The 16,129-nt window shown below is 46.6% G+C and overlaps 1 protein-coding gene across 3 annotated transcripts in view; it reads right to left on the bottom strand.

Annotated features, from left to right (window-relative positions):
- LOC140386752 (myeloperoxidase-like) overlaps positions 1-16,129 on the bottom strand; it is a 103,759-nt gene that overhangs the window by 18,299 nt on the left and 69,331 nt on the right. For 2 of the 3 annotated variants that reach the window (XM_072469405.1, XM_072469406.1), the window contains exons 7-10: positions 15,021-15,227; positions 13,121-13,463; positions 4,297-4,457; positions 1,790-2,048 (exon numbers count right to left, since the gene is read on the bottom strand). In XM_072469405.1, the coding sequence (XP_072325506.1) occupies positions 1,790-2,048; positions 4,297-4,457; positions 13,121-13,463; positions 15,021-15,227 (970 nt within the window). The remainder of the gene's footprint in view (positions 1-1,789; positions 2,049-4,296; positions 4,458-13,120; positions 13,464-15,020; positions 15,228-16,129) is intronic. The other variant, XM_072469408.1, reaches the window with a different exon arrangement.

The raw sequence follows: 16,129 nt of genomic DNA, 5'->3' as shown, positions 1-16,129 counted from the left end.
ATAGTAATTACAATTGTTTTAAGTTCCTCTCTCCCTTTTGCCCCTTGATTTTCTGCTATTGTTGGGGTGCTTTCAGTGTCTTCTATTGTGAAGACAGATACAAAATACATGTTCAAAGTATTTCTTTGTTTCCCATCATTAATTCCCCATTCTCACCCTTTAGGGAACTAATGGGCACTTTATTCTTTTCCTCATATACTTGTAGTAGCTTTTACTGTTCATTTTTATAATTCTTGCTAGTTTTCTCCCCAATCCAATTTCTGCCTCCTTAAATATTTTTTGTCATTCTTTCCTGGTTCCTAAAACTTCCAAATCTTCTTGCCCACCACTTTTCTTCCCTTAGGGGCTGGTTTAGCACAGGGCTAAATCACTGGCTTTGAAAGCAGACCAAGGCAGGCCAGCAGCACGGTTCAATTCCCGTACCAGCCTCCCCAAACAGGCGCCGGAATGTGGCGAGTAGGGGCTTTTCACAGTAACTTCATTTGAAGCCTACTTGTGACAATAAGTGATTTTCATTTCATTTCTGTAGACTCTTATGGTTTTATCAACTGCACAGCACAGTAATATAGAAAGGTTATTGGCTTGTGAGTTAGAACCAAAGGGATACATGGATCCCAGGAGGTGACAATAATTCTGTAGAGAATTGTTGGACTATGGTCACACTTGGATTCTTGTATATATTACATTGGAGAAGAAGCTCCACCTCCAAGAGATGCCAGCCAATGACGCTGCCAGAGTGGTGGCCACTGCTGAAATTTCAGACAGTCCCCTGAAGAAGAGGTGGCATGGAGCCCAGACAAAGGAAGTCCACAGTCTTGCTGGGGTTAGGCTGTTCGGCCACAGCGCGAGGGGTGGGGTCAGTGTGGACAGAGCAGTGAAGGGTAGAGGGGCAACGTTGTGAGAGGGAAAGCATGGTGGGAGCATCAATACCTTGGAAGGCTGTCTGATGGACTTTTATTGGCCATGGCCAAACAGGCCAACCATTGCCTCCACTGCCACTGGTAAAATACCCATGGGATCAGATCGATGGTGGGCATAGCAACACTGCCATGGCGTCAGTAGTATTCAGTGTTTCGGTTGTTAATGTTCAATTATGTGTATCACGCAACAGTGCCAATTTTACTGCTCCCCCCACTTCCACTACCAGGGTCGGAGGCGGTTTGGGAGGGGGTGGGGTGTAAAATTCCTTCGAGGAGAAGTTGACAGATAGTTTAGATTTAACTAACTTGATAGTGTATGTGTGGAACAGACCACCAATCAGGCAGTGTACAAAGATGGAGTGTAACAATTATACTTCTATTAGTTAATGGATGAGTGAAGTTTTGACACTTATTGAGCATATCACATGAAGTATATTTATTTATATTATGTGAAGGTTTTAGATCGGTGCTACTAAAACTAGCATGTTGCTTAGTGAGACCACAGATTCATTTCTTGATCTTGGATTTTCTGACACACATTTCTATCTCATACTGAGTGTTGTACATGATGAGTGTTTGATGCAACAGTGCAAAGAAAACTTTATATCTTCTATAACTTCTGTGTCTAAGATATGCTTTCTCTGAGTGCTTGATGGGCCAATATAGAAGCAGTTAGCATCCTGTGTCTAATATTTATTAAACCTGTCTGGGAGATCTGCATATTAATTCTGGAAGCTAAAATTGGAAGGTTGTTCTATATTCCAACACTGACATAACCATTAAGCACAAGAGTGCATCAATATTAGAAATTGCTTGTTATTTTACAGTAGGAAAAGCTGCTAATTATGGGGAATGATGGTGTTGAATACCTTCCTCAATTAAATTCCATGGAGCAAAGAAGGTGTAGTGCAGGAACATGCTGGGATACTTCGAGGCCTCCTGGTATTTTTCATTATAACGGTTCAGAATTGGCTGGATCGTGACATGCCCAAAGCGCATTGCAGCTGTAGCGAAGACATTAGAGAGTCTGGGATCAACCGACTCATTGTAACCTTGGTATTGAGAGAGATATTTCTCTGTTGCGTCCTTACCAATTATGAAGGGAACATAGTCCCTGTAATTTATAATCTGTCAGAGAGAAGTTAGAAAGTAATTATTAACCATTTGTAAGTGACTCTTGACTAACCTTTGTCATTGCAGTAGTCGCGACTGATTCATTCTCTTTAATTTCTCTTACATAATGTTTCTTATTTTGTTCCTCATTATAATTCCATATCCCATGCCCTCAAATGGGAGACACACTCCAGGATGATTGGGTTGGATGCACAGCCACATCATTTGGGCAGCATGGTGGCACAGTGGTTAGCACTGTGGCTTCACAGCGCCAGGGTCCCATGTTCGATTGCCCGCTGGGTCACTGTCTGTGCGGAGTCTGCACGTTCTCCCCGTGTCTGCGTGGGTTTCTTCCGGGTGCTTTGGTTTCTTCCCACAGTCCAAAGACGTGCAGGTTAGGTGGATTGGCCATGCTAAATTGCCCTTCGTGTCCAAAAAGGTTAGGAGGGGTTTTTGGGTCACGGGGATAGGGTGGAAGTGAGAGCTTAAGTGGGTCGGTTCAGACTCGATGTGCCGAATGGCCTCCTTCTGTACTGTATGTTCAGTATTACAACCCAAATTTTTGACCTATACTACAGCTGGAAGTATGGGATCATGGAATTACAGAGAATTTATCACCACCTCTCTCAGTTATGCTTTTCCCGCTAGATAAACATCAGTAAGATGAAAACAACCTTCTTCAAATGCACTACAAACTCTGTAGGTTTGCCATGAATTCCATTACCCTCTCACGTTACAGACTCAGGCTGAATTAGACTCAGCGACATTGGTCCTAATGTTCTCAGAATAACTCTCCAGGTGGAATGAACCTCTTTTTCCAGATGCACGCCTGTTATGCTTCGTAAATAAACACTCAGTGTTGTAAAGTGCAGCCTTAGTCACTCAGGATCCACCAATGTTGAGTGCAGACATGGTGGACTGCCTCACTCTCTGCCCAAGATAGGAACAAATTGATGGGAAAGTCCAACCAAAACTAAAGAACTGAAATCAAGAAGACAAGAAGTAGAAGCAATAATTTTCAGCTTCACCACTCAGGCCATAAACTGACTTAATGGGATGCAATGCCTGTGTGTTAAAGAACAAACTTTTCACGTCCCTTGATATGAATGGGAAACCTGCTCCACCAATTCACTGTCCAACAGATGAAGAATCATGGAATTTACAGTACAGAAGGAGGTCATTTGGCCCATCGAGTCTGCACCAGCCCTTGGAAAGAGCACCCCACTTAAGCCCATGCCTCCACCCTATCCCCGTAACCCCACTGAACCGTTTTTGGAAACTAAGGGCAATTTAGCATGGCCAATCCATCTAACCTGTGCATCTTTGGACAGTGGGAGGAAACCGGAGCACCTGGAGGAAACCCATATATTCACGGGGAGAATGTGCAGACTCCGCACAGACAGTAATCCAAGACGGGAATCGAACCTGGGACCTTGGAGCTATGAAGCAATTGTGCTAACCACTGTGCTACTGTGCTACCCAAGGTTAAAAATATCCCTTCCCCCACAACTACAGACAGATTAATAGAAAGAAATAGAAATATATGAAGGGAAAAGAGAAAACAAGAGAAGAGAAAGAAAAGCACTCTAAAACAGAGGCAGAAATACATTTTTACAGTGAATCTGCGTAAACACACAAACAGAGAACACATTAAAGTAGTAAATGCTAGATAAAAAAATAACAAGGGCCATCTAATTTTGCCTTCTATCACCCTGAAAATGAAAAGAAAATCGCTTATTGTCACAAATAGGCTTCAAATGAAGTTACTGTGAAAAGCCCCTAGTCGCCACATTCCGGCGCCTGTTCGGGGAGGCTGGTACGGGAATTGGAACCATGCAGCTGGCCTGCCTTGGTCTGCTTTCAAAGCCAGCGATTCAGCCATGTGCTAAACCAGCCCTGGTAGTAATGATTCAGTAATAATTGGGTTGTTGACGAATTAATGTACTCAATCTCCATCAATAGGTCTGAAAGAAACCCTGACATGATGTGGAGAAAACCTAAGTCGTGAAGAACTTTGAGAACCATCAGGCAGGATTTTCTTTCCCTTCCCGCCTGTAGGGTCTTCTGGTCCAGCCATAGGTGTTCCACCATTCCCGGCAGTTTTCCTGGTGGCGAGGCGGGCGGGCCATACAAAATGCCATAGACCTTGATAGGACTGGAGGCCAATGGCGACTCCCCTCTGCCACCAGAAAACACGCCGTGGGGTGGGCGGAAAATCGCGGCCCTCTCCTTCGATTTGAAGTACGTTCCATATTTTCTCCACCTGTTGAAATGCTCCAATGATTTTCTTCGCCTCTTGGTAGATTGTTTCTCCGATCCAATGTGGGTTCAGTTTCTTCAGCTCTCTCGCTAAGCGGTTGTGTTCCCGTAGGAATAGTGTGTGAAAACAGAGCAACCCCAGATTTTCATTTGCACGATCATCACCTGTGCGAACAGGATTAATACACCATTTACAAATAGAGAAAAACACACATGGAATAATGCGAGTTGGTGAGGTTGATCCCGTATAATGAACTCCCCCTAGTGATCCAGATTTGTGAATAAGGGAAGTACTATAATGGGGAGGTGGTGTCCTGGTAATAATGTCACTGGACTAGAACGGCAAAGGCCCAAGCCTTTGCTCTGGGGCATGGTTTCAAATCCTACCATCACAGCTGGTGGAATTTAAATTCAAGTGATAAAATCTGGAATATTAAGATAGTCTCAGTAATGGCACCATGAGACTATCATCAATTGTCATAAAAACACATCTGGGCCATTGATAAATCTGTCACCTGCCCCTGGTCTGACCTACATGTGACTCCAGACACACAGAAATATGAGTGACTCTTAAATGCCCTCTGAAATTGCCTAGCAAGCTACTCAGTTGAAGAGTAAGTAATGGTGGGTAACAAACGCTGACTTTGTCAGTGACATTCCTACCCCGGAAGAGAATAAAGAAAATGTATTACAGCTGATGGACTGGGTGGTGCAGTGTGTTCGCATGCAACTTCGTACTTTGGAGATGTGTTAAAGTGCTACTCTGGTTGATAAGATGGCATTTTCCTTGAAGCAATACCTCTGATAGGATACTATGGAAATTAAATTTGGACCACATCAGCCCACATCCCCCAGAGATCTGTGTTGCAGCCTCAATTATTCACCTCATTTATCAACTATTTAGATGATTGGTTAGAAAGAATTTGCTGATGACGCAACAATAGGTAGTTTTGTGAGCTGTGTAGATTGAAGCACAGGGATATTGACAGATTAAGTGAATGACAAATTGATTTTAATGTAGGCAAATGTGAGGACATCTACAGAGGGCCTAAGTAAGATAGACAGATCATAGAATCATGGGATTCCCACAGTGCAGAAGGAGGCCAATCAGCCCTTCGAGTTTGCACTGATCGTTCGAAAGAGCTTTCTACCAAGACCCACTCCCCCACCCTATCCCCGGAACCCCACCTAACCTTCGGATACTAAGGGGCAATTTAGCATGGCCAATCCATTTAATCTGCACATTTTTAGATTGTGGGAAGAATGTGGAGCACCTGGAGGAAACCCATGCAGACACGGGGAGAAAGTGAAAACTCCACACAGACATTCACCCAAGGTCCAAATTGAACTTGGGTCCCTGGCTCTGTGAGGCAGCAGGCCTAACCACTATGTCACTGTGCCACTCAGATGGTGAAAAGCTAGAAAGAGTGACGGTCCAATGAGACTTGAGGATCCAGGCATGTATATTAATAAAATCTCATGAACAGGTACAGAAAATAATTTAAAAGGCCCAATGGAATTGCATTTATATCTAGAGGACTAAAATACAAGGGAGTAGAAGTCTTGCTTCAGCTATACAAAGACCTGGTTAGACCAGACATGGAGCGTTGTGAGCAATTCTGGGCACCACACCTTGAAGGGGTGCCAGATAGGTTTATCAGAATTATAGCTAGACTCTTAGGGGCTATAAATTATGAGGAGCAATTGCGCAATTAAGGATGTACTAAGGTTAAGGGGCAATTAGATTAAAATTTTCAACTCATTAGGGAGAACAGAGCAAAACTATTTATATTGTTTGATGTTGCGAAATTGCTTTACTAGAGATACAGCAGTGTTTTGAATAGCGTATGTTTATAACTAAATATGTATTATCACCACAGGAAGCAACATGTGACATAGCAGTTGAAGTAATGTTGATCGCCTGGTAGCATGTGTATGCAGAGCTCTCCTGTAAGCCTCTCTATAGTCTGACGGTCATCAATAAGCAACCCAAACATTTATTACCATTCATCAGTGTGTGATTGGTAAGTTTGTGTTTGATGCCAGTAATACAACAGTTGGAGAGTCTAAGATTAGTCTAAAAATGGGAACCAGAGCTTCCGGGATTGAAATTAAGAAGCACTTTCACACTGTAAAAGTTTGTGTCATGATATTCAAACACACATCACAACACACACATCATGATAGACAGACTAACAGACCAATTAGCACACATAACATGACAGCCAATCACAGACAAGAGCAGACACAGTATAAAACAAGAAACACAACACCTCCTGGTCAGTCCATCTGGAGACAGGACAAGGCCAGGACCTCATTAACAAGACACTCACACTGTCATCACGTGCTGAGTACCAAGTCAGATGTGTAAATAACTAGTTGGAATAAAACTGCGTTGTACCAATCACAACCGTGTTGGTTCGTCTGTACCTCAGAGCACCCAACACCACATGGTATCAGTGAGTGAATCGATACTTACCGGCAAATCTGCCATCCTGAGCCATGGACACCCACAACAAACCGCAGCCGTTGCAAGTTGCTGGGAACCTGGGCACCAATTGGAAGCTCTTCAAGCAGCGATTCGAACTGTTCATGCGAACCAACGAAAAACAGGGCGCCTCGGATGAAACAAAGATTGCCATGCTCCTCACTGCCGCAGGTCAGTACGCCATCGATGTATACAACTCCTTGGTGTTCGCGGAAGGCGAGAACAAATCTAAATATGACACGGTCCTCCTCAAGCTCGACCAGCACTTCAACGTTGATGTCAATGAAAGCTTTGAGAGGTATATCTTTTAGCAGCGCCTACAAGGTAAGGATGAGCTCTTTCAGTCCTTCCTGACGCACCTCCGAATACTCGCGCAGTCCTGCGGTTACGGCACCACCTCAGAGTCCATGATCCGGGACCAGATCGTTTTTGGCGTTGCCTCCAGTGGCCTACGCCAGCAGCTTCTAAAAATTAAAGGCCTGACCTTAGCATCTGCAGTTGAAGCCTGTGTCCTGCATGAAAATGCGACCAGCCGCTATGCCCAATTTCAGGCGACTGAATCGGCATGGAGGGTGTCCCAAGCGATCGAATCGGCTAGCCAGGCCGCCCACGAGGCCGAACGCATCCAGGCAATCGAGTTTCTCCCGGTCCGCGGCCCGGACGAGGGCGGCCGTTTCGCGCGCTTTTTGAGGCCTCCCGCGTTTGTGCGCGCCAAAACCTACGGCAACACTGAGGGACGTGCTGCGCAGGCGCGCCCGATGCAAGACCGAACTGCGCATGCGCAGTGGCGTAACGAACGCCATGACGTCATGACGTGCGGCAACTGTGGAGCTGCACATTTAAAAGGGCAATGTCCTGCAAAAACCCGACAATGCCTACGCTGTGGTAAGATGGGCCACTACGCTGCCTACTGTCGAGCGGCTCAACCTGTGGATCTGCCACAAATCCAACAACCTCGCAGACACGTACGGACCACCCATCCTCCACATCACGACATCCAAACCGACGACACAGATGACCAAGACGCCTTCCGGGTTGCGGTCATTGATGTGAACTGGGTAAACACCATCAATCCGGCCGATGAATGGAGTGCCACCCTGACGGTCAACCGATCGCCGATCGCTTTCCGCCTGGACACTAGCGCCTCCGCCAACCTCATAGCATGGTCAGCATTCTATGCCATGAAGGTCAGACCACCAATCCAGCCAACCCGGTGCAAGATGGTCGACTACAACGGGAACGTTATCCCGGCCATGGGATCCTGCCAGCTCCAGGTGACACACAAAACACACACGGCCACACTCTCGTTCGAAATAGTCGGCTCATCGAAGGACTCCCTGCTGGGCGCACAGGCATGTAAGGCTCTCCACCTTGTGCAACAAATTCTATCTCTCTCTCCAGACGGCACGTCTGACTTCCCGGATGCAGAGTTCAACGCACAGCTCCAATCGCTCCTCGCCCACAACCAGGAGGCATTCGAAGGCATGGAAACACTGCCATACACCTACCGAATTCGCCTCAAACCGGACGCCATCCCGGTCGTTCACGCACCTCACAAGGTTCCTGCGCCACTTAAAGACCGCCTCAAGCTGCAGCTGCAGGATCTCCAGGACCAAGGAGTCCTATCCAGGGTCACGGAGCCCACGCCATGGGTCAGCTCCATGGTATGTGTCAAGAAGCCCTCTGGTGAGCTCCGCATCTGTATAGACCCCAAAGACCTCAATAATAACATTATGCGGGAACATTATTCCATACCCAAACGGGAGGCGATCACCAGTGAAATGGCCCAAGCGAAGATATTCACGAAACTGGATGCTTCTAAAGGATTTTGGCAGATCCAACTGGACCCGTCCAGCCGAAAGCTATGCACCTTCAACACCCCTTTCGGCAGATTCTGCTACAACCGGATGTCATTTGGCATCATCTCGGCATCTGAGGTCTTCCACAGAATCATGGAGCAGATGATGGAAGGCATCGAAGGGGTGCGCGGATATGTGGATGATGTCATCATCTGGTCCACCACACCGCAGGAGCACATACATCGTCTCCAACGCGTTTTTGCCCGCATACGGGAATCTGCGCCTCAACCGAGCCAAGTGCGCCTTTGACCAGACCGAATTGAAGTTCCTGGGGGACCATATCTCCCGGTCAGGGGTCCGTCCGGATGCAGACAAGGTGAGCGCCATCACAGCCATGCCGCAGCCGGCCGGCAAGAAGGCTGTCCTACGCTTCCTTGGCATGGTCAACTTCCTAGGGAAATTCATTCCCAACCTTGCCTCCCACACAACGACTCTGCGCCACCTCGTCAAAAAATCTACAGAGTTCCAGTGGCAACACACACACCAGCTGGAATGGGAGGAGCTCAAACGCAAACTCACCACGGCATCAGTGTTGGCGTTCTTCGACATGTCTCGTCCCACCAAAATCTCAACTGATGCCAGCCAATCCGGCATTGGAGCAGTGCTCCTGCAGAGGGATGACACGTCGTCATGGGCCCCGGTTGCCTATGCATCGCGGGCCATGACCCCCACAGAGCAGCGCTACGCGCAAATCGAAAAAGAATGCCTGGGCTTGCTAACCAGTTTAGACAAGTTCCACGATTACATCTATGGTCTTCCACGGTTCACGGTCGAAACTGACCACCGCCCCCTGGTCAGCATAATAAACAAGGACCTGAACGAGTTGACCCCTCGCCTCCAGCGCATCCTACTTAAACTCAGGAGGTACGACTTCCAACTGGTCTACACTCCAGGGAAGGACCTCATCGTGGCGGATGCCCTATCCAGAGCAGTGAGCACGCCGCCAGATGCGGAGGGGTTCGTATGTCAGGCCGAGGCACAGGTGGCCTTGACAGCGGCAAATCTGCCGGCTGACGACTCCAGTCTGGCCCGCATCCGCTGAGAGACAGCAGCCGACCCCCTTTTACAGTGAGTGATGCGCCACATGACGGGAGGATGGCTCAAAGGGCAGTGCCCGCAGTTCTATAATGTACGAGACGACCCAGCCATCATTGATGGGATCCTTCTGAAGCTGGACCGGATTGTGATTCTGCACAGTATGCGCCAGCTGGTTCTCGATCAAATACACAAAGGCCACTTGGGGGTCGAGAAGTGCAAATGGAGGGCCCGAGAGGCGGTATACTGGCCGGGCATCAGTGACGATATTGCCAACATGGTGATCAACTGTACAACCTGCCAAAGGTTTCAGCCCCATGAGCTGGTGACGTCCCCCTGGGCGAAGGTAGGTGTCGACCTATTTCACGCGCTTGGCATGGACTATGTTATCATAGTGGACTACTTCTCCAATTACCCAGAAGTCATACGCCTGCACGATCTGATGTCGTCTGCTGTCATCAGGGCCTGCAAAGACACCTTTGCTCGCCACGGCATTCCAATGGCTGTCATGTCGGACAATGTGCCCTGTTTTGCCAGCCATGAATGGTCGTCCTTTGCGGCCTCGTATGGCTTCACACACGTGACGTCCAGCCCTCTGCATCCCCAGTCCAATGGAAAGGTGGAGAAGGGCGTTCACATTGCCAAGCGGCAACTCTGCAAGGCTGCTGCTGCCGGATCGGACTTCTACCTCGCCCTGCTGGCCTATCGCTCGGCCCCACTAGCCACGGGTCTCTTGCCCGCATAGCTGCTGATGGGTTGCGCCCTCAGAACCACTGTGCCTTCCATCCTGGCACCAACAATAGACCATGCTCTGGTACTGCATAGGATGCAACTGCAGCGCGATCGCCAGAAGAGATCGTACGACAAAAGGGCAACTGATCTTCCCTCCCTGGCCTCTGGAGACAACGTCCGCATTCACCTATCAGACGGTGGCTGGTCAGCACCTGCCGAAGTTCTCCGACGCGTGGCTCCCCGCTCGTTCCTGGTACGCATGCCAGATGGATCCGTGCGTAGGCGCAATCGCCGAGCCCTTCACCTACTTCCACGCTCGCAACGGAACCATACACAGACGCCGTGTCCTCCACTGGCTCCTGATAGCGACTTCGTGGAGCTGCCATATACCATGCCCCTTCTGTCGCCATCCGTGGCCAGACTCGCACCTCAGCCGGTGGTTCTCGACCCACCCTTGAGGCGGTCAACCCGAATTCGTCGCCCACCTACTAGACTGGACTTATGAGCTGGTTCACACGTCAAATTTTAGCAACTACTGTATTGTAACATGTCACTGTTTTATCGTTCCAGGCCTCGTTTGATCGGTCCAAATTTCAACGTTCTTCTTTTGTTTTGGTACAACCTCGTTAGCATGTCACACCTGACATCGCCCCTTGTATATAGTTACGCCACATGTACATGCTGTAAATATCACGCACACACACCTTTAGCTGCACTCAGGACACATTTATATTTATAACCACGTAGGCACATAATCTTGTAAAAAAGGGGGGATGTCATGATATTCAAACACACATCACAACACACACATCATGATAGACAGACCAACAGACCAATTAGCACACATAACACGACAGCCAATCACAGACAAGAGCAGACACAGTATAAGACAATAAACACGACACCTCCTGGTCAGTCCATCTGGAGACAGGACAAGGCCAGGACCCCATTAACAAGACACTCACACAGTCACCACGTGCTGAGTACCAAGTCAGATGTGTAAATAACTAGTTGGAATAAAACTGCGTTGTTCCAATCGCAACCGTGTTTGTTCATCTGTACCTCAGAGCACCCAACACCACAGTTTGAAGCTCCCTTCTGCAAATGATAACTGCTTTTAGATCGATATTAATTTAAAAACTGAGACAGATAGATTTTTATTAACCGATTATTATGGGATATGAGACAGATCTCATTGATTGGTCGAATAGGCTCGAGGGCTAAACAGCATACTCCTGTTAATGGTCTAAATCCTCTAGTCTCCAGATCATCGGAGATGGGTCTTTTGGCCAGAGATGTAGTTTGGAACCTTATGAAAGTCCTAACTCGCCGACTTGCAATGGAATTGCCCAGGAAATTTCAACATTTGATGGTCAATTTTCCTGCTCCCTGGGTCCCCCCATGAATGTCTCCAATACTGAGCAGCAGTCTGAGACTTTGAGCAGTTCTGATTTACTTACATAAGAATGAATGATGGAGGAGCAAGAGTAGGCCATTTGGCCCTTTGAGTCTGCTCTGCCATTCAATAAGATCATGGCTGATCTGGTTGTGGTCTCAGCTCCATATAATTGTCTGCACCCTACAGACCTGGGAGGGAGTTGGCAGGGCGTGATCTTGATGTCAGGGGTAGGCCAGTGGGGCGCAGAGAGAAGGACCCATGCTCCCGGAATCCCTGAGGAGAGGGTGTCCCTGTCTTAAGGGGCCTTCCAATTGAGGCGCTCCCCCCCCCCCCCCCCCCACAACCTCCCTGCCTGAGATTGAGGGTGAATACTTATTCAGTTTTCCACCCTCAATCATCGGGCACCCGTCAGTCTAAAAATTGAGGCTGGATTGGAAAAGGCCCTTAAGTGACCATTAAGTGGCCTTAATACCGGCATGTGTGGCCTTCACAACCGTGGTCCTGCCTGTATCAATGCAAAATCACGTTTGGTTCAGAGTGGGCGGGGTTCTGGAGGGAATTCCGTCCAATGCAATTTTAAGCCCCCCAATGCCTCAGAACCCGCCGAGGGTGGTGGGAGGAGGGGAAAATTTGACCCTGGGATTGTTCCTGAATGTAAGGAATTTTCAAAGATTATAACCAATGCTTCCACTATCTATGCTGCTACTTAATATATGAACCTAGGATGCAGACTATCTGATCCTGGGGACTTGTCAGCCTTTAGAACTAATAGTTTTCCTGGAACAAAGCTTCCTTGTGATCATGATTGTTTTAAGGTCATCTTCTATCACCATTTGATTATCATGCATCATTGGAAAGATTTCTAAGTATTCTGCCATGAAGATAGACACAAAATATTTATTTAACGCTTCTGTCATCTCTTTGTTTTCCATTATCAATCCCCAGACTCACTTTCTAGAGGTCGAACACCAGCTTTAATTACTTGAATTGTTACTCAGGAAATAATAGACAGAAAAATCCGAGTCTAACTCTTGGGTAACACCAGAACTAACCACCCCCAATCACACACTAACTCCCCAACTACTCCCCTGGCTCTCCTGACTACCTCAAGCCCCCCCCCCCCCCAAGAACTCAACTGCCACCTCACTCATTCATCCACTCACCCATTCAGCTATTTACCTTTAATCGGACCTTGAAACTTACTACACGACAGCTAATGCCACAATAAAGGGGGCATGTCCTGTCTTCCCCTGGGCTCAGATGCACTGTTCTGTTAGATCTTTATCATGTATGTCACCAACCAATGATTTCTTACCAGCTAACATACAGGAAACCCTTATGCCAGAGCAAGAGGAGGCATTGTGGGTCACGGCGCAAGGGTTCTTCTTCCTATAGCTCCTGAAAGGCAGGTATTTCAGGTTGTTGTCTGAAAAGGTGGGATTGACCATCAACAGGCCCTGGTCACTGGTGAAATCTCTGAGTTTCTTTGCCTGGTACTCTGTATTGCCGTAAACATTGCTGGCATCAATGTAGGATGTCTGCACATTAATCTGCTCGCATGTATTCAGGGTCCGAAATGCTGAGTGGCACACAAGAGCTGAGCGGATGAATGGTATACACTGATGAGCATCTGTAATCCGTGTGTCATCATGAGGTACCTGTGAATGAAAGGCCAGGGTTTTCATGGAAGCAGGTATTCATAGGTCCAAAGCTGTTCAGTCAGTGAGCATTGAAAACCAATAGATATGTTGCGGTTCTGAAGAGGTTTTTGCCACAAAACCCATGAATATTTTATTTGTTCTTTTACTGACAGAAGTATGCACAAACTGACTGAAGACCCGTCTGTCTTAGAAATGCAGATCTGGTGTAGGGGAGCAGCCAAAGTGCAGAGTGTTCTTGTGCTTTTGGGAAGTAATTACAGTGCAGAGCACTCTCCTTCTTGTACACTTAAATGTTTGACATTGAGCATTAATTAAAATTGTGTCACAATATGAGGGATATTTTGCAAGGTAGAGGTTCACTCATGCACTGGCATGTGCCAGTCATAGATTCCACCCATGATCATCTTGATTGGTTTGGGATCCTTCTCATTTCTGGATGTTGATGTTGTTATAAGTACAAAGTTCAGTGATTAGCACTGCTGCCTCAATACAATTGCCCAGAGACACAGACACTGTCTTAAAATTTAAAAGAGCATTGGAATGCTTGATGGGTTATTGATTTTGGTGAGTAAAAAGGCGATCCACATTGTCTTTCCAAGTTCAGTACTTCTAAGTTACTGCTCTAGCTGAACTGGCAGTACAGTCTGAGGATTATTAATAAAAAGTCTTATTGAAGTCTTAAAGAAGGAATAATTTTGCTGTACATAGCCAATATTCCTGTGAATATACTTACCATTACATTTTCTTTCATTCCTTCTGTCAATGCCATCAAAAGCCACCAATGAAAAGCAATCCAACTGTTGGGTATAATGCAAAAGATGGGGGCACCATACAGCAATCAGACTGGTGGTGTTGAGGCCCTACCCTGGACTCCTATTGCAACTTCACCCCAAAATCTACAAATACTTCTATTTAAATAGGATGTTTAAAAATGATTGGGAAAAAAAATCATGAATTGGAAAATACTATTCAAAATGAGCAAAAATCTGTTCAGTGGTACTGACTATGATTTATGAAACTAGTGTGAGCACTGAACTAAAATAATTACAATTAATATCTCAAATTAAATGTACAGTTTGGTAGATGAGATGCTGAGTGCCTGTGGAATATGATTCAGAGGTGACTTCTGAAGTGACCACAACTTACTTTGTTACGGGTGCTCACCGCCGGCCAGTGCAGTAGAAACAAACATTCTCACCCTTGCTGTGTTAAATCTGGAGGAATTACTGTCTCTTTACTGGAATCCATGATCAGTAGCTGCAGTTAGCATCCTCATTTCTTCAATTTAAGATAGCATTATGGGGGAAGAAAGGAAAATGGAAAGGCGGGGAGCAGCATGGAAAGTTGCGTTTAGGCCTGGAGTTGGCCTCTATGCAAGAAATTGTCAGCACCTTTTTGGTTGTTTTATGGAGCACAAACAAATGGTAAGTGACATTTTAACAAGAATTAAGGCACTGCACTAATGACCTTTGATTAGGATGGCCCAGCTTAAAGCTGAATGGACACAACATACAGTTCCCAAGCATGTCTTTAAATAGACAATCAACGTCTCACCTTAATTGGGAAACAAGGACTTCTTTGCACACAAGACGTTTCACAGTTGATGCCGTTGCTGAGGGTCTCAGTGTTGTCAGATGGACGAATTAAACTGATATCATGAGTAATCCACTGCCCCCACTGCGTAAACATCTGATTCCATTCGGAATCTGGAACTATATCTTTCATGGATGCTTTCAGAATCTTGTTGGAAATCTCTCGGGCCTGAAAAAGGATGATAAATAATAATTAGCTTTAATTATTCAGGGTATGGGACCGCCTTACATGCTTTCAATAAGTTCATTTTGTGTGTCCCGGGGCCCTGTTTAGGTTGAACAGGCCTGTAGATGTCACAACAGACCCTTATAAACTTTGTTCTTCTTTGTGTATTTGCAGCAACACAAGGCTGGCCATGTGGACAAAGGAAAAAGTTTGGGAATTGCCAAACTGCTGTGTGCAATCAAAAAATATTTTTAAAATACTTTTCTTTGAACCTTTCTCTTTACTAGGGCTGGTTTGCCTCAGTGGGCTAGACAGCTCGTTCATAATGCAGAACAAGGCCAGCAGCGCGGGTTCAATTCCCATACCAGCTTACCCGAACAGGTGCCGGAATGTAGCGACTAGGGACTTTTCACAGTAACTTCATACTTGTGACAATAAAAGATTATTATTATTACATATAAAATGGGGGGAGAAAAGGCTACTTCGCTAACGGTTGAGCATCATCCAAAAGGGTAATGATTCTTTTTGCTTTCCATTTGACATAGGAAGGCAATGCATCACGAGAATGGATATGTTGGCCGATTAATGGCTGGAGTGTGGTGACAGCTCATGCATCGAATGATGCAGGAATACGTTTAATCAGTCGGCAACTCTAACTCTGTGGTAGTATGCATTAGGGGTCATGTGGGACTGTGAAGCCGTGATGCTATTGGCTGACAGATCCCGGGTCCTGGTTGGCTGTTGATCTCTAGCTCCGCCCTGAAGGCGGAGTATAAGAACCAGGAGTTCTCCCCGCAGTTCCAGTCTGTTGCTGAACTGCGGGGAACAAGTCACGCTTAATAAAGCCTCATCGACTTCATCTCTATTCGTCTCTCGTAAGTCATTGTGCGCTACAATTTATTCAG

The sequence above is a fragment of the Scyliorhinus torazame genome, chromosome 12 (genome assembly GCF_047496885.1).
Source record: "Scyliorhinus torazame isolate Kashiwa2021f chromosome 12, sScyTor2.1, whole genome shotgun sequence".
Classification (NCBI taxonomy): domain Eukaryota; kingdom Metazoa; phylum Chordata; class Chondrichthyes; order Carcharhiniformes; family Scyliorhinidae; genus Scyliorhinus; species Scyliorhinus torazame.
Note: the sequence above shows the minus strand (reverse complement) of the source record. Positions and strands in the feature narration are given on the sequence as shown.